Below are 23,220 nucleotides of genomic sequence, written 5' to 3' on the forward strand. Positions count from 1 at the left end.
AAACATTGCTCACATCTGGGAAGACCAAGTTCTTTAAGATGTCATTCATATCACCACAGCTGATTCATCGTACAATACCTTGGAAAGGCAAAATTACAGCAAGGATGAACCATTCATCCATCCATCTTCTTCCGCTTATCTGAGGTCGGGATGCGGGGGCAGCAGCCCAAGCAAAGGAGCCCAGAATTCGCTCTCCCCAGCCACTTCGTCCAGCTCATCCCGGGGGATCCCGAGGCGTTCCCAGGCCAGCTGGGAGACATAGTCTCCCCAAAGTGTCCCGGGTCTTCCACGTGGCCTGCTACGGGTTGAATGTGCCCTAAACACCTCCCCATGGAGGCGTCAAGGGGGCATCCTGACCAAATTCCCTAACCACCTCATCTGGCTCCTCTCAATGTGGAGGAGCGGCTTTACTTCGAGCTCCTCCCGAATGACAAAGGCTTCTGACCCTATCTCTAAGGGAGAGCCCCGTCACCCGACGGAGGAAAATCTTTTCGGCCACTTGTACCCATGACCTTGTCCTTTCGGTCATAACCCAAAGCTCATGACCATAGGTGAGGGTAGGAACGTAGATCGATTAGTAAATTGAGAGCTTTGCCTTCTGGGTCAAATCTTTCTTTACCACAACTGATCGATACAGTGTCAGCATTACTACAGACACTACACTGATCCGCCTGTCGATCTCACGATCCACTCTTCCCTCACTCGTGAACATGACTCCGAGGTATTTGAACTTTTCCACCTGGGGCAAGATTTTCTCCCCAACCCTGAGATGGCACTCCACCCTTTTCCGGGCGAGAACCATGGACTCGGACTTGGAGGTGCTGATTCTTACCGATCTAGTGAGAGCTGAAGGTCCTGGCCAGATAAAGCCATCAGGACCACATAATCTGCAAAAAGCAGAGACCTAATCCTGCAGCCACCAAACCAGATCCCATCAACGCCCTGACTGCGCCTAGAAATTAATTCCATATAAGTTATGAACAGATTTGGTGTTAAAGGGCAGCCCTGGCGATGTCCAACCCTCACTGAAAACGGGTCGACTTACTGCCGGCAATGCGGACCAAGCTCTGACACAGACCATTCAGGGAGCGGACCGCCACAATCAGACAGCCGATATCCCATACTCTCTGAGCACTCCTCACAAGACACGGTCGAATGCCTTCTCCAAGTCCACTAAATATATATATATATATATAGAATGGTTGGGCAAACTCCCATGCACGCTCAAGGACCCTGCCGAGAGGATAGAGCTGGTCCACAGTTCCACGACAAGGACGAAAACCACACTGCTCCTCCTGAATCCGAGGTTCAACCATCCGCGGTAGCCTCCTCTCTAGTACACTTGAGTAGACCTCACCAGGAAGGCTGAGTAGTGTGATCCCATGATAGTTGGAACGAAAGAGAGGAACCACCACCCTGGTCTGGCAATCCACCGGGTACTGACTCAAAAAGCAACATCAGTGTGTAAAGGATATCACCACATGGCCTCAGGAACACTTCAGAAAACCACTGTCAGTAACTACAGTTTGTCGCTACATCTGTAAGTGCAAGTTAAAACTGTACGATGCAAAGCGAAAACCATTCATCAACAACACCCAGAAACGCTGCCGGGTTTGCTGGGCCCGAGCTCATCTAAGATGGACTGATGCATAGTGGAAAAGTGTTCTCTGGTCTGACAAGTCCACTTTTCAAATTGTTTTTGAAAACTGTGGATGTCGTGTTCTCTGGAACAAAGACGAAAAGAACCATCCGGATTGTTATAGGCGCTAAGTTAAAAAAGCCAGCATCTGCGATGGTATGGGGATGTATTAGTGCCCAAGGCATGGGTAACTTACACATCTGTGAAGGCACCATTAATGCTGAAAGGTACATACAATAATAATAATAATAATAACAACTGGGATTTATATAGCGCTTTTCTAAGTACCCAAAGTCGCTTTACATGTAGAACCCATCAATCATTCACACCTGGTGGTGGTAAGCTACTTTCATAGCCACAGCTGCCCTGGGGTAGACTGACAGAAGCGTGGCTGCAATTTGCGCCAACGGCCCCTCCGACCACCACCTATCATTCATCATTCAATTCACCGGTGTGAGTGGCATCAGGGGCAAAGGGTGAAGTGTCCCGCCCAAGGACACAACGGCAGCGATTTTTTGGATGGTAAGAGGCGGGGAGCGAACCTGCAACCCTCAGGTTTCTGGCACGGTTGCTCTACCCACTACGCCATGCCGCCCCATACAGGTTTTGGAGCGACATATGTTGCCATCCAAGCAACGTTATCATGGACGCCCCTGCTTATTTCAGCAAGACAATGCCAAGCCATGTGTTACAACAGCGTGGCTTAATAGTAAAAGAGTGCGGGTACTAGACTGGCCTGCCTGTAGTCCAGACCTGTCTACCTTTGAAAATGTGTGGCGCATTATGAATCTTAAAATACCACAACGGAGACCCCGGACTGTTGAACAACTTAAGCTGTACATCAAGCAAGAATGGGAAAGAATCCCACCTGAAAAGCTTAAAAAATTGGTCTCCTCAATTCCCAAACCTTTTACTGAGTGTTGTTAAAAGGAAAGGCCAGGTAACAAACACAGTGGTAAAAATGCCCGTGTGCCAATTTTTTTGCAATGTGTTGCTGCCATTCAATTTTAAGTTAATGCTTATTTGCAAAAAAAAATCAAGTTTTTCTGTTCGAACATTAAATATCTTGTCTTTGCTTTATATTCAATAGATTATAAGTTGAAAAGGATGTGCAAATCAATGTATTCTGTTTTTATTTACAAATTACACAATGTGCCAACTTCACAGTTTTTTGGGGTTTTGTATGTATGTATTATTTATGAAATACACAACGTGCCAACTTCACAGTTTTTGGGGGTTTTGTATGTATGTATGTATATATACATATATGTGTATATATGTATGTATTAGGGGTGTGGGAAAAAATCGATTCGAATTCGAATTGCGATTCTCACGTTGTGCGATTCAGAATCGATTCACATTTAAAAAAAATCGATTTTTTATTTTTTAAATGTATTCATTTTTTAATTTTTAATTTTTAATTTTTTTTAAATTAATCAATCCAACAAAACAATACACAGCAATACTATAACAATGCAATCTAATTCCAAAACCAAACCCGACCCAGCAACACTGCAATAAACCGAGCAAAGAGGAGACACAAACTTAACACAGAACAAACCAAAAATAGTGAAACAAAAATGAATATTATCAACAACAGTATCAATATTAGTTACAATTTTAACATAGCAGTGATTAAAAATCCCTCATTGACATTATCATTAGACATTTATAAAAATAAAAAAAATGAACAATAGTGTCACAGTGGCTTACACTTGCATCGCATCTCATAAGCTTGACAACACACTGTGTCCAATATTTTCACAAAGATAAAATAAGTCATATTTTTGGTTCAATTAATAGTTAAACATTTTTTACATTATTGCAATAAGTTGATAAAACATTGTCCTTTACAATTATAAAAGCTTTTTACAAAATCTACTACTCTGCTTGCATGTCAGCAGACTGGGGTAGATCTTGCTGAAATCCTATGTATTGAATGAATAGAGAATCGTTTTGAATCGGGAAAAAATCGTTTTTGAATCGAGAATCGTGTTGAATTGGGAAAAAAAAAAAAATCGATTTTGAATCGAATCGTGACCCCAAGAATCGATATTGAATCGAATCGTGGGACACCCAAAGATTCACAGCCCTAGTATGTATGTATTAGGGTTGTCCCGATACCAATAATTTGATACTGGTACCAAAATGTATATCGATAGTTTTCTAGACTTTTCCAAATAAAGGAAAATAACAATTTACAATTTTCCATATTACATATAGTCTTCCATAATCAAGGATTAGATTAGACTATAAGAAATATCTTTATTGACATTATAATAAATGCTTCATGATTAATGCTTGGCACTCCTGGTCTGTGCTTTAAGAAAAATAAAATTTTAGTAAGTCCTAAAAACAAAACTATGGATAAATGTACACACATTACACACATAAGCCATGTAGCAGGTAAAACACACATTGTTAAAGATAAAACACAAATTGTAGCAATTTTTTACAAACTTTCGTCATTTCACTTGCATTAGTTGACGCTAATTGGGCGGTCTTAGCTCCTAATATTTGGCATCAAGCCAAGCAGCTGTTTGCACGTCTACTATCTACATGTGCACAGCAGGGGAGCTGGTTAACTTATGAGAGTAACATGTTTGTGTTTGCGAGAATGGCAACGTGTTGACTGAGTTATGTCAGTGAGTGAGTGGGCGAGTAAAATAGAGAGAGAGAAGGAGCCCGTGCACTGCGCAGTAGAAGGATGAACGGGTCCGGTTTTGTCCTGCAAAACTAACAATAAAGCAACCAGATTGTGACAAATCGGCGGGCTTGTCATTCGGACCCAAAAGCTGAGCTTAGCAGACACATTGCAGGGTAAAGTGAAGTGTGTTACCCCCGACAAAAACATCTGCCCTGGAAGGAACAGCTGCCCTGTGCTCCTCTACTACGTAATATGCATTGGAGTTGAACAGCAGGACAGGTGTAACAACTACATTATTACCTGTCACTATTTTTAACTCCTTGTGCAGATCTGAATGCTTACTATTTAAATATTTACCTAAGTTTGAAGCAACGGTGGTAATACTAATTGCCACGTTTGGCGAGGCGTGTTTTAAAGCAGCACATGCAGGGCGGCGCCTCACTGTTGAAAGCGTCACCTTTATCGTTAGTTTTGAAACCCCAATACCTCCATATTGCGCTTCAGACACCCTCTTTATTAACAAGTAGAATTGTTGTTTTTTGCCATTCTTCCTCGCCACAATGTTTTTGCTTGTATGCACTTTGTGTGTGCGTTTTGACACACTCAACGTCATGCGCCTCGGCTTTGTAGTCATCGCCGCACAGTGGCATTCAGATGAAAGAACAGTACTGGTATTTTTAAAAGGCAATATAGTACTGATTTCAATTAATTAGTATTGCGGTAGTTTATTAGTACCGGTATACCCTACAACCCTAATATGTATATATGTATATTTTAACAATTATTTATTATTGATTTGTTTCACTTATATTTTCTTTTTTTTTATATATTGTATTATATCAATAGATTAATTTAGTCCTGTAATGATTAAATTAATTATTGATTAATTGTTCTTTTTTCTTATTTATTTTAACTTATTTTATTTGATCATATTTATTTATATTATATTATACTATTTTATATGATATCATATTAGTATATTATCTTAAATCACTATGGAGTAAATTCATTATTAAGTTATTTACATTTTTTTAAATGTTTGGTATAATTGAATTAATAAAAAATTTTTTAGAGATTTTTTGGACAACAATTATTTTAGTCCATAATGGATATTAATTGATTGGTTCAGAAATTATTTTTAGTACCCCTGCTACCCTGAGAGGGACAAGCGGTAGAAAATGGATGGATGGATATATAATATGGTGTATTTAAAAAAATATACTCTCACCACAATTGTTTCAATAATTAAACTTTTTTTAATAACACATTTTTTTGCATAGATTATGTTTTGCAGACCGTCTTCAAGCCGCTTTTTGACCGTCACTTCAGGATGTGCTGTTTTGTGAGCGATCTTATTTATGTGCCTCCACTTCAACTGTGTCTTCTCCCCTCCAGCCGTGTTGTACTTTTTACCTCTTCCATATCGAGTATACTCACAGATATAAGTTTGAACTATACTTTGTATTAGTAATGGAAACAGCGGAGGATGCATGAGGATAGAGAAAAAGAAGGAAATTATGGACTACAGTGTCGGCCCACAATGGCGGACTTGTGCAAAACTCTTCGGGTAAATCTATACCATATATGGAGATACCCGCTAACTTCACATTTGGAAAAACGTCACAAATTGGCCACATTCCAAACGGCTAGTTTGGAGGAAGTATAAATGAAGGTGAAATTATTTTATAAATAACTGCGCCTTGCTTCCATGGTTCGATTTTTTTTAATATTCGGGACTTATGCATGTCCCAAATACACAAAAATGGGTACCAATTGGTAAGATAAAGTTGGTTTTGCTAAATAGGTCCTCTTTAAGTGTAATAGGATATAGAGTAGCTTATAAATAGTATATATACCGTAGATCAATAGGAATATATGACAAATTGAATAGAATAACAAATAAAGTATAATAAATTGTGATCATGTAGTTTAAATAGAAGTTAAAAACAATGACAGCAAACCACACCAAATAAAAGCCCAGTTCAGCCCAGTTGGTACGCATGTGCGAGTTTAGTGTTCCTTGTGCATAGATGTAGAAGAAGTGATGGAAATTAGTACCCATTGCGACAGCACCATCAGAGTTGAGCAGTCAAACAGATTCTGGAAAGAAGCTGTTCCACATTCTGGGGGTCTTACTCCAGATGCGCCCCAGCCTCCTGCCTAAAGGGAGGGGGTCAAAACCGGTGTGCAGTGTGGGTGGGATTCTTGGTGATGCAGACAGCCCTCTCTCTGCACCTGCTGATGAAGATATCTGTGGTGGTGGGAAGGCTGCTCTCCACGATCCTTTGATCAGCATTCACCACGCTTCCTCTCATCAGCTTTGCAGCAGCTCTGCCACACAGTTATGCTGGGTCTGAGCTCCCTAGTCCAGACAGGAAGTGTCGTAGCTCCAGGTGAGGTCACTGGAGTGATGAACCTCAAGATACCTGAAGCTGTAGACCGTTTCCACATCTGCTGCTCCGATATGCAGGGGAGAAGGAGGTGTTTGACTTCTCCTTGGCCTGCTTTACATTGATGCAAAGGATGTTGATTTTGCATCAATCCATGCACCAGATGTTCTCCTTACTCTCTGTACTCAGACTCATCGTTATCTGTGATGTGTCCCACTACAAAATGACAGCAGGAGTGTTTAGCAGTGCAGTCATAAGTCAGTCGTGTGAAGAGGAGGAGGCTCAACACAAAGCTGAGCACACATCACCTTCAGTCAGTGCTGAAGGTGATGGAAGAGGAGACACTGTATAAGCAGAAAAATTAAAATGTCTCCCTCTAAATGGCAGAAGGAACATAATTAACTTGCTCATCCACCGGTTGCTAGTTATACAACAGAATAATTATAAGTTATGGCAGATGCTCCCTAATAGATGCCTAGTTGGGTCAACAGAGCCCCTGCTATTTACAGGCGAGTAGTGCGCTCCAATTTTCTTCAGTTGCTTTCTGACATTTATTTCACCTCTTTTCTACTGTACAATTACACAAAGTGCATAGTCCACCACAGACCACAAAGGCCACACTCTCATTAATATTAGTTATGGCCAACACACACATGCATGGACAGACTTCTTACCTTTTTTATGAGCACTGTGTGAGTTTAGTATGTAGGTGATGTGTCTGCGTGGTTCTGCAGTGAGCATCCATCATGGCTCGGCTCGCTGCGGGCCACAGCTTATGAGCTCTGAATGAAGCAGACGACTCACGCCATCGACTTCTCAGCATTCTTACACACAACCAACCTCCCCTGTGGTTATTGATCAAGTTTGTGTGTGCATTCAGCTGAAAACTTGGAGAAACTTTGTTCTCCCTTTTCGGTCTTGCTCCGTCTGATAGGAAGTAGATTAGTCGTGCTGAGTTATTCAATCCCCACCTATCAATATTGTATTGAATATTTACCCTACATTTTTCTAACTAGTTTTGCTTTTCAAGATACCTTTTGCCCTCTGTGTCGCAGTTTTTTATTTTTTTATTTTTTTTAAAGAAAAAGAAGTGTCCATTATTACATTACAATTATGAATCACTTTTGGTTTTCTGCTCTTTGAAGTTCACTTGGAAAATTATTTTTTTAATAATATTATTCAAAAACATTTCAGTATTATCATTTATGATTAAAAAATAACTCTTTAGGAATTATTTTTAGTAGTATTATTATTAAGGAATTATTTCTAATATGATTTTACTATAATTGAGAATTTTTTTTGGTATTTTTCAGGAATTATTTTTAGTACTGTATTTTTTTTAATTAATATTATTGTGGACCTATTAGAACAGACATTTAGTGTGTACACATCCATCCATCCATTTTTCTACTGCTTGTCCCTCTTGGGGCCGCGGTATAGGGGGAGCCTATCCCAGCTGGAAGGCAGGGTACACACTCTGGAAAAGTCGCCACCTGAACGCAGGCCAACACAGACAGAGAGACAAGCATTCACACTCTAACATTCACACACAGAGTACTCCATGTAACAAAAAAAGATCATTTTAACTCTATTTGTTCTCACTTTGTCTTCGTTTGTGTTGGAGTTTGGAGAATTTTTTTTAAGGAAGAAGTGCTACAACAATCATTACTCTACTCACTTTTGGTGTTTGCTCCTAATTAATCTTCATTGTTATTATTAGTGTCATCAATATTTGATATTAAATAATTTTTAGTATTCTTTTTAGGATTTTTCTAGTTTAATTAAGGATTTTAAAAATATATATTTTTATTATTATTTAGAAAGTATTTTTAGTATTGCTATATTATTTGAAGAAATATATTTGTTGTTATTTAAGTATGGTATTATAATTTACAAAATTGTTTTAGTAATATTAAGGAATTATTTTTAGTACTGTTTTATTTTTAGTATTTTTAAGGAATTAATTATAGTACTGTATTACTTTTACAGGATATTCGCGGGGTCTTAAAAAGTCTAAAAAAGTCTTAAATCCAATAATTTGAATTTAAGGCCTTAAAATGTGTAAAATTCTCCTAAAATCTCAAAAAAGGTCTTAAATGCGATTTTGAAAGGTCTTAAACATCTATTGACGTTACCTTTATTTAAAACATGCACAAACTTCAATCTTGCTTTTTAAATGTTTGGATTTTTGAGGATGCTAAAACGTAACTACAAAACGGAACTAGAGTAGGCTACCTGTGCTGACCCGTCAGAATTTATCGAGCACCACCAGCTTGTGTGCTGTGCGCGCAGCGGTGTATGGTTACAGCTAAACATAGCAGCGGAGAAAACTTAACGAAAGCCCACAGCAAAGCCAAATGACTTGCATAAGATGGGTAAGTAAAAGTTAAACAATTTAATTGGAGTTGTTTACTTGAGTCATATTGCCATCATATTGCAGCATACACGTATCTCTTATGTTTGACTGCCATCTACTGGTCACACTTATCATTACACCATGTACCAAATAAAATTGCTTCGAGGTCGGTAAGCAAAACCAGAATTATTCCGTACATTAGGCGCACTGGGTTATAAGGTGCTCTGTTGAGTTTTGAGGGGAAAAAAATAATTTTAAGTGCACCTTATAGTCCAAAAAATACGGTACTTAAAATGAATTCTGGACCTCTGATTTTACTTTGTCCTTGTATTTTTTGACCGTATGGATGCGAAATGGTCTTAAAATCTTAAATTTGACATGTTGAAACCTGCAGAGACCCTGTTTTGGTATTATTATAATATAATATTATGCACTTATTAGAACAAACTTTTGACAACAGATTTGTCCACTTTTACTTTGTTTCTACTTTGTTTTCGTTTGTGTTTGAGTTTGGAGCTTTTTTTTCAAGGTAAAATTGTTACAACATTCATTACTCCTTTTGGTGTCTGCTCCCAATTGATCTTCCTCAGATGTGTCGAAGATTTTAGAAGTCAGACTGCATACTAACACGGTGTCTAGAAACGTAAATCAAGGGTTTACAACCCAGGCAGAACGCTCGCTCCCCTCCCAAATCTTCTTTGACTTTATGTTTTGAGGCTTCGTCCATCCAAATTTACCATCTGTTGCTTCCTGCACTTGGAGAACTTCACTGGGCTTTTATGGCCACCCTTTTTGAGACAGCATCAGCCATTAAATCTGAAGGACATTAGTGGTGCCCCCTGTGGGTCTAAATGCTTTGGAAGGCATGCTAGCATATATGCAATACATATATTCTCAAAGTTTATAAGCATCAGGCTGATGCCCAATAACTTATGGATAATTAGTTTTTATGTAAGTAAGATGTTTTGCTTGATGGCAACCATGTTTGTAAACCAATCTTGCTCAAAATTTACACACACATGCTTTGACTTTAACTGTATTTAAAAAAACAAAACAAGGACAGTACATATTGATAAATATACAAGTGTAAATATGCAAGATTGTAGCCAATGGCTGATTTCCATCTTTCGTCCATGCGGCAATTAATGCCACACACATAAAAACAGAACCGCACCAAACAACAAGACAACAAGGCTATGTACAACAATAATAATAGCAAATACAGTAGGACTAAAAAAAACCCCATTAAACAATAAACCAAATTACTCATGACAGACCGGCAATTAAGTGACCATAGACAATTGGATTTAAGTGTAAGAGTGCTAAAGTGCTCAGGTGCTAAAGTGCTAGAGTGTTAAAGTATTCAAGAAGAAAATTGCACATTGCATGTTAAAAAGTGATGATTCACAAGTTTGTCGGATGTGTTCCAAAATTTGTGGTGATTCAGTTATTCAGAATTGCTAAGCCCCCTCAGGGGGATTCGATTTGATGGCTGCAGGATTAGGTCTCTGCTTTTTGCGGATGATGTGGTCCTGCTGGCTTCATCCGGCTAGGATCTTTAGCTCTCACTAGATCGGTTCGCACTGAGTGTGAAGCGACTGCGATGAAAATCAGCACTTCCAAGTCAGTCTATGGTTCTCACCCGGAAAAGGGTGGAGTGCGATCTCTGGGTTGGGTTGGAGATCTTGCCCCAAGTGGAGAAGTTTAAGTACCTCGAGGTCTTATTCACGAGTGAGGGTAGAGTGGATCGTGAGATCGACAGGTGGATCGGTGCAGCTTCTGCAGTGATGCGGACCCTGCATTGGTCCGTTGTGGTGAAAAAGGAGCTGAGCCGGAAGGCAAAGCTCTCAATTTACCGGTCGATCTACGTTCTGTGGGTTATTACCGAAAGGACAAGATTCAAGCGGCCAAAATGAGTTTTCTCTGTCGGATGGTGATGCATAGGGTGAGAAGCTGTCATTTGGAAGGAGCTCAGCTTAAGGCTGCTGCTCTTCCACATCGAGATGAGCCAGATGAGGTAGTTTGGGCATCTGGTCAAAATGCCCCACGGATGCCTCCCTGTGGAGGTGTTTAGGGCACGTCTGACCGGAAGGAGGACACGGGAAAGACCCAGGGCACGTTGGAGAGACTACTGTATGTCTCCCAGGTGGCCTGGGAACGCTTCAGAATCCCCAGGTAAGTGCTGGACCAAGTAGCTGGGAGGAAGAAAGCCTGGGCTTTTCTGCTTAGGCTGCTAACCCCCCGACCCGACCTCTGATAAGCGGAAGACGATGGATGAATGGTTTTATTAAATGGCTATTCAACTGGCTGCCTGGGAATGTCACCAGACCGGCCCTCAAGTTCAACTTGGGACCTTAACATTTTTTGCAGCAAATTTCTAAAAACACGAAAGCGCTCCTGTTGTATAGAGAGGTTCAGTAGACCAGTGTAAACATATTTACAGACATTTTAACCTCCTTAAGGCCAGCGTCCACTGCCGTGAACACTTGTATTTTGCGTAACAGGGCTATTAATTTCCGAAATTTGTAACTGACAAAAAAATACAGAGAAAAGTCTACTACAGAGAATGCTGTTTTTTAAAATAAAAGAAGTCCGTCCCCCCAGTCTTTAGCTTTCTAGAAATGTGGCAAAACAGTTCGATTGAATAGCCTTGGTTTACTGTGTTTCCACCTAGACATAATCATCTTGTGACTCACTTGTGGTTTTAGCCATTTACACAATCACGATTGTAGCTGAGATAGGCTCCAGCGCCCCCCGCGACCCCAAAGGGAATAAGCGGTAGAAAATGGATGGATGGATGGACTGTGTGTTGACATTAAATCTACCGGTATATTGCTTGACAAGCTGTGCACTGACTACTCTGAAGTATATCCATGTTAACATCAATAGTATGTAATACGTGCTTTCTTTCCTTTGCAGCCTGAACGAGCGAGGCGATTTAGTTCTGATCCCCTGGGACGAGCAGAGACACAGAGAAATGGACTGGTGTGAGGCAGAGGAGTGCAGGTAAACCTTTTAGCATTGATATCATTGTACACAAATGAACGTGTCCTCGTAACAGTATGTTACAATTCCTGCTCCAAACAGACAGCATGCCTTCTCTGGCATCATTGTGGTAGCAGACAGCCTATTATCATTCAAATGTGAAACAGAGTCATAACAAAGTAATGCTCCGTCTTGCTACACTGCCAATTTGGGCTATTGGAGAGGCCGGCTTCGTTTACTGCTTGATTTAGTAAGCGCTTGTTACTACTACACTGTGACATTGGGTTTTACACTTTCACATGCTCCCTCTCTCTTCTGGGTTCTAAGATAGAAATACAGACTTAGGATGTCCAACATAAACTAAGGCTGTAATACATGCGGTGGCTGACAAATGTAAAGCATGTATCACCACATTTTTCAAGTATATTTTTATTTGCGTAAAGTAGTCTTTACAGGCAATATTTTTATAAAATCCAAAACAAAATTTTGGGCTCAATTTTGTAATTTCCAAATGCGTCTGGTTAAAAGAAAAAAACCCCCAACAAAACGGCCTTCATTGTATCTCCTTTTCTTATATAATTTTTTTTCAAATGACTTGACTTGACTTTATTAATTCATGCTTGCAGTGGAGCCAGGGCCCCACTGAAAAAACAGCTGAATGAATATCAAACAAACAAAAATGAAAGGAACAGACGGTATTTTATATAAAAAAAAAATTTCAGGGCAACGGCAGCATGGAAACTATTAGCATTCTAGGTATATGACTGTATTACTTATTTAATTAGATAGTGTCATTATACAGCTTAATTGCAGTATGCAGGGTAGAGTTTTTAAGTCTCTTTGTCTTGGCTTTGGGCTCGGGTTCAGCCAGCTTATGTTGGTTCCTCAATGTCCTGGCAGTGCGGCTGCCTCGTGTTGGAGGTAGCAGGTCATGCAGAGGGTGTTGCTCATCATTTGTGGTCGCTATAAACAGGTGGCTACCAGTTTTGTGCGGTAGGCATGTGAGGCAGAGCCTCACTTGTTTTGATAAAAAAAAAGAAAAAAAAATCATTAAAAAAACATTGTTTGTTCATTAAGCCGTGTTATAAAAGTCTTTTTGTACGATTACAATTGTTTGTTTGTTTTTCTTCTAACATTTTCTTCAGTAAAAATCTTTGAATTTGCACATTTCCTGATCATATAAAGTGCAGGAAGCTGATATGAGGCCACCAATATAGACCTTCTTGTCTGCTTTGTGTGTATGCAAATCTATCAGATTTCGTGCAGTGTGCCATGTCCTGAGTCCACTGAATGAATACATCATAGAAGCCAGACAAGGCAGTGCTAAGTACATTTGTTTCTTCATTTAGTATATAGAAATAGTACAAATGTGGTATTTTAGACTGCAATATTGTTCAATATAAAAAAATGACACCTTTTACGTACAGTATGTCTAGCTTGTTGTGCGCTATTGTGTGCTTGGCTGTTGTGTAGCTCCTAATTCCTAGTAGCCTATATCCTACCATGTTTACCTTTTTGCAAATGTCTTGACTAAAATACAAGAAAATACTAACCTTTTGTGCTTATTGGAGGACATTTAGATGTTAACTGGCTGTCCAGCTTTACACAATTAAACATGCTGCAGGACTGCTTGTATCAGAGCTGATATCGGAGATTTTAGATGCAATGCAATATAATCCCATACTTGGTATTTTTTCAGATATCAGATCGGGACACCCCTACTAATAATAGATCTCATTAATAATTTTAATAACTTATTTTATATTTATGTTACACAAATGGACAATGGAAAACAAAATCCAGGCCAAAAATGGCCCTTGGGCTGCACTATGGACACAACATTGCACTGAGGAAAGCCTTTTTTTGATCTGTTAAACAAAAATAAGCAATTTTTTGATGGCCCAATTTTCTGATGGCCCCATCTCCATAATGTGTTTTTTCTAAATTCAGAACCTAAATGATCAAGTGTAAATCGTCTAAATCAGGGGTGTCGAACTAATTTTAGGTCAGTGGCTGCATGGATTAAAATATATTCCCAAGTGGGCTGGACTAGTAAAATCAAGGCAAAGTAACTTAAAAATAAAGACAACTTAAATTAATTTTCTTTGTTTTCATTGTGGCCAAAAATAGAACAAGCACATTCTTAAAATGTACATATCACAACTAAACCTCTTGATAAAGCACTTCTTAGTTAGTTTCTAAAACACAACAAAGGACAACTTAGACTTCGTGTCAGTGTATCTACAAAGCCATTAAACTTTAAGTCAAAGTTTATATATGATTGAAGAAAATACTAAGTAGATAATAAATAATACAAACTCTTTGAGGTATCAAATACAGTCCGTGTACGTCGCGGCCATCCATTTTTTGTGTTGAATAGAAAAATTATTTAACATAAAAATACATTTTCCTCGTTTTTTGGTTTGATAATAAAAAACATAAAACGGAAAAAGGATCGCTATTCATTATTAAAATGTATTAATGTGTTTGAAAATCGAAAATAGTAATTAAAACAGCGAGTGGAAAACTATTTTCTCTACTCTACTTTCAATGTTTGGAGCTCTGGTAGATTGCACATGCGCAGCGTCTCTTCTCTGGACATTAAAGAATAGAAGCAAAGTCTTGACCGCGACAAAATTGTTTTGACAACACTGACGCCGTTCTTTGTCTTCTTCTTCTGTTGTTGTTCCGGGTCACTCACGAGGGTCCTGAAAAGAGACACTGCACATGTGCAAGCCACACTGTTTTAATTCCCATTTTCAATTTTCAAACACATTAATAAATTGGGATAACGATTTTTGCATAGTGGATAATGTTTTCCATTTTTTTGTTTTTTGTTATCCAACCAAAAACGTGGAAAGTTGGTTTATATGTTGAATTATTATTTTATTCCAAACGAAAAATGTAAGGCCGTGATGCACACGGACCCTACTTAAGAGGGTTGAATTACACTCTGCGTTCACTTTTCTCTTTTTTACGGAGACATTTTGGTGCAATGAGGGTGGCAGAGCCCAATGTGTTTGAAGCGGAGGACGTAAAATTGCAGGCTTTACATTTCATTTATGTTGAGGGGGAGGTGCCGCAGCCCTGCTTTTCTGTGGCCCCGCTGTAAACCGTTTGCTTGTTTAACAGAATTGTTATTGCAACATCCAGTGGATTTATTTAGAACAGCAGTTTCTTTCATTAAAAAAATTGCAGCTCATTTTTATACTTGGCAAACTCATCTTGCCGACCACAGACCGAATTAATCTTGTTAGCAGGCCTGATCCGGCCTGCGGGCCATACGTTTGACACCCCTAGTCTAAGTCAAAGGAGAAAAACTTAATAATTGAGACCTGATTTTTGATGCTTAAGCGACAATTGTCATGACGTCTCTCAGGGCTGTGTTGGACCAGAACCTGTTTGACGACGACACATTCCTCTACGAGGACTCTCCTGACCTGCTGAGGTTCCGCACGGCGACTCCTTCCATTCATCTTCTTACCGACTGGTACTGCAGCCGAGTGCAGTATATCGACTCTTGCTCCAGACAGGTACAACCAAACCCCAATATTAAGGGATCCTCTTTAATCTCTTTCCTTATTTGTCTCCTTCTTCGTGGTGTTGAGTGGAATAGCAAGGATTCAGACATATTTGGGCTCTTAGCTTACAGAAGCTTGAAGAGATTTGGAGGTACATTGCTCATTTTTAAAGACAACTTGGTAATCACATCTTTCATCATCCTTTGGAGACCAAGCTAGTGAAAATGTGTGTGTGTGTGTGTGTGTGTGTGTGTGTGTCTTTATCTTTGTTAGTCTCCAGGAATACTCTTTTCCTCCCTTGTTCCTTTTTAATTAGACCTCAACTCCTCATCTTTTTGCCTCCTCACAAGTTACTCCAGGAGGCTCCATCCCTTAGTGCCTTGACACTTGAGCTTCATGTGCACACACATACGCGCAAACACAGGGCGACACCCAAACAGGCATTCGCTTCTGGCTTCTTCATTTCTCCATCTTGTTTCTTCCCCATGAGGACATTTTCATCACAAAGGAGGTGATGAAAAGAAGCCCCACTGAGAACAGGTCTCTGGTTTTAGACTACCGGGTAGTATGAGTGTGAAAATGTGGATGGGATTTATTTCCTACCCTTGTGTAAAATGCCAGAATTGCTCACTCATCTTAAAAATATCCAACCTGATACACTATATTGCCAAAAGTATTTGGCCACCCATCCAAATGATCATAATCAGGTGTCCTAATCACTTGGCCCGGCCACAGGTGTATAAAATCAAGCACTTAGGCATGGAGACTGTTTCTACAAACATTTGTGAAAGAATGGGCCGCTCTCAGGAGCTCAGTGATTTCCAGCGTGGAACTGTCATAGGATGATACCTGTGCAACAAATCCAGTAGTGAAATTTCCTCGCTCCTAAATATTCCAAAGTCAACTGTCGGCTTTATTATAAGAAAATGGAAGCGTTTGGGAACAACAGCAACTCAGCCACGAAGTGATAGGCCACGTAAACTGACAGAGAGGGGTCAGCGGATGCTGAAGCACATAGTGCAAAGAGGTCGCCGACCTTCTGCACAGTCGGTTGCTACAGAGCTTCAAACTTCATGTGACCTTCCAATTAGCCCACGTACAGAACGCAGAGAGCTTCATGGAATGGGTTTCCATGGCCGAGCAGCTGCATCTAAGCCATCCATCACCAAGTCCAATGCATAGCGTCGGATGCAGTGGTGTAAAGCACGTCACTACTGGACTCTAGAGCAGTGGAGACGCCTTCTCTGGAGTGATGAATCACGCTTTTCAATCTGGCAATCTGATGGACGAGTCTGGGTTTAGCGCTTGCCAGGAGAACGGTACATTTGGGACTGCATTGTGCCGAGTGTGAAATTTGGTGGAGGAGGAATTATGGTGTGGGGTTGTTTTTCAGGAGTTGGGCTTGGCCCCTTAGTTCCAGTGAAAGGAAGGATACCAAAACATTTTGGACAATTCCATGCTCCCAACCTTGTGGGAACAGTTTGGAGCGGGCCCCCTCCTCTTCCAACACGACTGTGCACCAGTGCACAAAGCAAGGTCCATAAAGACATGGATGACAGAGTCTGGTGTGAATGAACTTGACTGGCTTGTACAGAGTCCTGACCTGAACCCGATAGAACACCTTTGGGATGAATTAGAACAGAGAGCCAGACCTTCTCGACCAACATCAGTGTATGACCTCACCAATGCGCTTTTGGAAGAATGGTGGAAAATTCCTAAAAAACACACTCCACAGCCTTGTGGACAGCCTTCCCAGAAGAGTTGAAGCTGTAATAGCTGCAAAAGGTGGACCGACATCATATTGAACCCTATGGAAGACTGATTTAAACACTTTGGAAAAAGACACAATAGAATTGTGCGTGTCGGTCAGAGGTGGGTGTGGCTTCACTTCCGTGTTCAGATTACGATTAGGTGCAGTGATAACATAACATTTAGATTGTTGCTGTGACTGATTTAGAAAGTAACATGACATAAAAGCTAAAAAGGAATTAATTACTTTTGGCAGGATGTCGAAAGGAAACTTTTTTTAATTGCAAACAGTGGATATGACATCAAAACATCTCTCAAACCAATCACACACTTTTCTGCTATACATCCGGTTTAACTAAGTTTAGGGTTTTACGTAGGGTTTAATGTACGGGTTTTATAATAGCCGCCAGACCTGACAAAATAAAGTAATATAATGTATTGTGGCTTCCAGAACAAAACATACAAAGTCTGACGCTATTTTGTAGTTTTTATGGCCACTTTTATGCTAACAACAGGCCCAATTCCAACAAGTATTTCCTCCATGCTTCACTCCTAGACACACAACACGCCGACACGGTGTGTTCACAGACCATGGGAAAAATGGGCCAAAATTTTCTGGCTGGCTGAAATACAGTGTAAATTCTTTTATAACATGTTCTGGTCGATTAGTCAATTACAGGATGATTAGCAGGCTCAATATTAAATTGTATTTATTAATAGAGAAGGGGCAGAGGGGTTAGTGCACCGGGGGATAGGTTGATTGGCAACACTAAATTGGCCCTAGTGTGTGAATGTGAGTGTGAATGTTGTCTGTCTATCTGTGTTGGCCCTGTGATGAGGTGGCGACTTGTCCAGGGTGTACCCCGCCTTCCGCCCGATTGTAGCTGAGATAGGCTCCAGCGCCCCCCGCAACCCTGAAGGGAATAAGCGGTAGAAAATGGATAGATGGATATATATATATATATATATATATATATATATATATATATATATATATATATATATATATATATATATATATATTGTATTTATTTATATATATATGTACTTACAGTATATGTATATATATATATATATATATATATATATATATATGAATATTATGAATATACACATATGTTTAATCATAGCTTTATGTATAGTTTTACATAAATTATTATTTTATAATAAACATACCGGTACTTTAAAATGATTTTTAATTACTATTTTTAATTTGTACTATTGTTTTTTTTTTATTTATTTATTTGGGAAAAATATCAAAAAAGCAGATGTTCAAACTAAACAATTTCAATATAAAACAACCATCTCGGCTTGAAAATCAATTGTGGATTTTTTTTGTGGTTATATTAGCCATTTCTATGCACAACCACCATACTGGCTACTTTTTTTCATGTTATATTGTTTAATTAGTTTGCAATAATATTTACTTAGCATTAAAATGTAAAACAAAAATACCATGTTTTCTTTTCTACTTCAATTGACAATTTTTTTCTAACGATAATGTCATAACGAATCAATTTTTAGAAGCGACAACCACCTTGGCTTTAATGGCACCGATACGTAAAGGAACAATAAGTTGTTATGCTGTACAAACATAAAGAAAAATAGGATTACAAAAATTTGAATTAAAGCAAAAAATTTGTAAAAAAAAAAAAAAACTTGTTTGAAGAGATGAGATGTTGCCAGGCGGAAAATGAGAAAGGAGAGTGTGGGTGGTAATTAAGTGTACAAGAGTGTTTTTAACATCTTATCTATCTCTGGAGAGCTGCAAAAGAGCATCTTTTTACATCAATGGACTGTTCCTCCTTTTGGATCAAAAGCTGGTGCAACATTTATTTATTCATCAATCTCTAAATCCTTACAAGACAAGCTTGCATGTGTGCTGAAATGTGGAAGCTACACCAACTACACCATCTGCTATTGGTAGAGCAGCCACCATCCTCAGGTGACAGTATTGATCTGCCGGGCATGCTGCCAGCGTATTATAGGCGGTCACAGATTGACTGGAGGCTCTTTTTGATGGGAACTTATTGATTGTCTATGCAGGACGTCTCAATCTTTTCAGCTTTATTGTTTTGTGATTAGTGAGGACTTGTGCTGTGCTTTGTGGTGGTCTGCCAGGTGGACTGCGCCCTGTCGCTGGTGCGCCTCGGGAAAGAGCGTGCGATCCCCGGCCTGGAGCTACTGTGTGATGACCTGATCACCCTGGAAACGGTGATCTACGAGACGCTCTGTGAACTCAACCTGACGCTGTTTGATTTGCAGCAGCTGGGCAACATCGACAAGCTCCGCCTCCTTATGAAAAATGTAAGCGGGCGCAGTTTTTAACCTCTGACATTCATATTTGGTGTTCTTTTCTATAAAGAGGACTTTTGAGCCGTGTTTTTGCAAAACATGCTTAAAAACAGCAGAGCGGTCCTGTCATATACTTTAAAATATATTTGCAGTACAGTAAATGTTCCTGACATGTAGTGGATCTTTGACTAGTGTCTTTGCAGTCGCTCCTAACAAACAGCAAAGCTTTTTAAGGATATTTAATTGGTGTTTTACTAATAGATGCTTAAAAACAGCAGAACTCTCATATTATATATGCAAAGGATCTTTGATTAGTGTCTTTCCAGTAATGTATTTAAAACAGCAGAGCCCTCCTGACATACAATAGCTGATGTTCCAACATGTGCCTTCTTCCCAGAAGTGAAAACCGGTGCTGGTCGACCAAGCCAAGATGTCTGTTGTACAGCAATCAGTGCATGAACTATCTGAGTTCAAAGGAGGCTTAAATCTTCCTGCAAAAAGCAGATACAAGCAAAAAAATCAAACTATGCAAAGGAATGTTTCCTATACTTTATCAAAAAAAGATTTGTCGAGTGATATCAAGGATTATACGTTGGTCGCATTTCCAGACATATCGAGCTATCTGGTGCACCAGACATCATTCTACACAACAGAACAGATGAAAACTTGGGAAAGCATGGAGGTCTACGACTTCTTTGTGTGTGGCTGGGTCAAGGAAATTGGTATCCATACTCTCCCGGATAAATATGCATCGTTTTTGCACGCGTAATGTTGCATTTATGACTTAACTTTGCGTCTAAGCCGCCATGTTTGTTGTTGCAAGTGCCGTTTACGAGTATCGTGTTTCCCCGTTTTTATCAAAAAATAACTATAGATGTCAACATTGTGTATGTGCTAAAAGTTTAATTTATGATTGTTGTCTTTGGTAAAAGCTTTACTCTTATAGGTTTTGCTCACATTTTCATTCTTTTATTTAGACACGCCGAGTTGGTGCTTTTTGAAACACTCGTAGCAAACGTGTTTAAAAAATACATATAATATCAAGATAATACTTAAATGGGAAATAATATACATTAAAATAATTTCAAACAAACCTTTAACGAAGTGATCACTGCAAAGGCATGCATTTTTTTTATTCTTATCCCTCGAACTGGAGTGTGTCCTGCTTTTTTTGTTGTTTCCACACATCTTGCACTTTTCTGTTGTTTTTGATAACTTCTCGAGGAACTCTGAAAAAATGGTTGTCTCTTCCATTTTTTCTTCGAAAAAGGCTAAATGGCGCAGAGTACCAATTGAAAACAGAGCTAGCTTGACCACCACCAGTGTTCATTAGGCCGGACTTGAGCCAGACGTGACGTCAGTAACATCCCAGCAATACAGACAATATTTGGCTATGGTTTTTGCAGTAGACGCATAAAAACTGAATAGCAGTCCTGTCATACAGATAATCTTTGACTAGTTTTTTTGTGCTAGATTCTTTAAATCAGCAGAGGAGTCCTGACTTTAGAGAATCTTTGATAAATGTTTTTTTGTAATGATGCTCTAAAACCGCAGGAAAGTTCTGTCATACAGAGAATCTAATGTTTTGGCAATAAATACTTAAAACGGCAAAGCGCTCCTGTCATACAGTATGGCAAGTTGATGCCTAAAAACAGCAGAGCTCTTCAACGATGTAGAGTATGCTTGACCAGTGTTTTTGCACTAGATGCTTAAGAACTGCATAGTAATCCTGTTGTATAGAGGATCTTTATCTCGTGGTTTTTTGTGGGAGACTGCTTGAAAAAAGCAGATTGATCGTATTTTACAGAGGATCTCTGACTAGTGTTTTTGCAGTAGATGTTTTTAAAAACAGCATAGCAGTCTTGTCATATACAGTCAAGGATCTTTGACTTTTGTTTTTTGTGGTAGATGCTTAAAGGCAGCAGAGGAGCCCTGATTGTAGAGGATCTTTTATTAGTGTTTTTGCAGTAGATGCTTAAAAACAATATAGCCTGTAGCTCTCCTGCCATATAGACAATCTTTGACTAGTGTTTTTGTAGTAGATGCTTAAGAACTGCATAGTAATCCTGTTGTATAGAGGATTTTTGATTTGTGTTTTTTTGTGGTAGATGCTTCAAAAAAGCAGATTGGTCGTATCTTACAGAGGATCTCTGACTAGTGTTTTCTTAGTACATGTTTGAAAACAGCATAGCAGTCTGTCATACACAGTCGAGCATCTTTGACTATTGTTTTTTGCGGTGGATGCTTAAAAGCAGCAGAGGAGCCTTGATTGTAGAGGATCTTTGACTAGTGTTTTTGGAGTAGATGCTTAAAAACAACATAGCCTGTAGCTCTCCTGTCATATAGACAATCTTTGACTAGTGTTTTTGTAGTAGATGCTTAAAAATAACATAGCCTGTAGCTCTCCTGTCATATAGACAATATTTGACTAGTGTTTTTGTAGTAGATGCTTAAAAACAGCAGATCAGTCAGCAGATGATGCTTACAAACAGCAGAAAAGTTATGTCATATAGAATATATTTGACTAGTGTTTTTTGTGGTCGAAGCTTAAAAACAGCAGAGAACTCCTGTCCTATAGAGCAGTGTTTCTTAACCATAGGGCTGTTGCTTTTAAACTGTAAGTAGGTTAAATATAATTATTAAATACGAGTAAAATCAGGAGTAATGTTACTAATTCAGTGTTGGGGAAGTTGGTAAAAAAGGCTGCAAAAATGCGATGCAATGTGAAGGTATGGCAAAGCTTAGATCATATGCATAGTCACTAAAGATAAGGACACACTGAGTCTTATTTATTGCTCCATTCCATGCTGTTTTTTCCTTTTAATTCGACCACAAATAAATGCAGTATAAAGTGAACCCCAGTGTCCTTGGAGTCCATTATACGAGCTGTCCTCTAAATGCGAGGTAATACTGCTGCTCATGCTGCTTCAACCTGCAAGGGCCATGCGGGCAGACAGCCAGCAAATGTTGTTTACTGCACTGACACATGCTGCTTGACTCCCCCTTGGGGAATCGTGTGTGTGTGTGTTTACCAATCTGTCTTAAATTAAATTACCCCTTTGCCTGCCTCTAATGTGCTCCTTTTTAAGAACGGGAGCAGCAAAGGCAATTTTCCATACGTGATACACAAACAAATGTAAATAGAAACTAGCTTTTAAAAGTGTGTTGGTAAATTCTGTAAATTTTTTCCATCAGTCCAGCAGGGAGCGCTATGTGAAAGATGCCTTCCAGTGGATGGTGCCCTTCCTGCACCGCTGTGAGCGACAGGAGGCGGGCGCTGCCAAACGTCTGCTCAGAGACTACCTGGTCGGCCTGGCCCAGCACGACCTCTCCTTTCCTCTCATTATATTCCAGCACTCCAAACCTGATGTAAGCATCACCACACACACTTGACTTACTGCTTTCCTGCAGTTGAGACCAATCAGTGGCCTGGGGGACATTTTTGGCCCATAGCTTGTTTAATATTTGCCCCCCTGCATATTCTTAAAATACAATGAATCCATTATCAATTATAGATATTATTTGCTTTGCCATCTATACCACAAAAGCTAAGATATTTTGTTCAGTTAGCTTAGCATAAAGTGACCTACATTGGATTGGTTTTAGCATGTTTAATTGAACTGTAATTAAAAAAATGT

General features: G+C 39.4%; 1 protein-coding gene across 4 annotated transcripts in view; it reads left to right on the top strand.

Annotated features, from left to right (window-relative positions):
• The window catches only part of nbas (NBAS subunit of NRZ tethering complex), a 377,838-nt gene that overhangs the window by 96,496 nt on the left and 258,122 nt on the right, over positions 1 to 23,220 (top strand). For all 4 annotated transcript variants that reach the window (XM_061929010.2, XM_061929012.2, XM_061929011.2 and 1 more), the window contains exons 22-25: positions 11,952 to 12,038; positions 15,397 to 15,550; positions 19,409 to 19,594; positions 22,778 to 22,951. In XM_061929010.2, coding sequence (XP_061784994.2) covers positions 11,952 to 12,038; positions 15,397 to 15,550; positions 19,409 to 19,594; positions 22,778 to 22,951 — 601 coding nt within the window. The remainder of the gene's footprint in view (positions 1 to 11,951; positions 12,039 to 15,396; positions 15,551 to 19,408; positions 19,595 to 22,777; positions 22,952 to 23,220) is intronic.

The sequence above is a fragment of the Nerophis lumbriciformis genome, linkage group LG34 (genome assembly GCF_033978685.3).
Source record: "Nerophis lumbriciformis linkage group LG34, RoL_Nlum_v2.1, whole genome shotgun sequence".
In the NCBI taxonomy this organism is placed as follows: Eukaryota; Metazoa; Chordata; class Actinopteri; order Syngnathiformes; family Syngnathidae; genus Nerophis; species Nerophis lumbriciformis.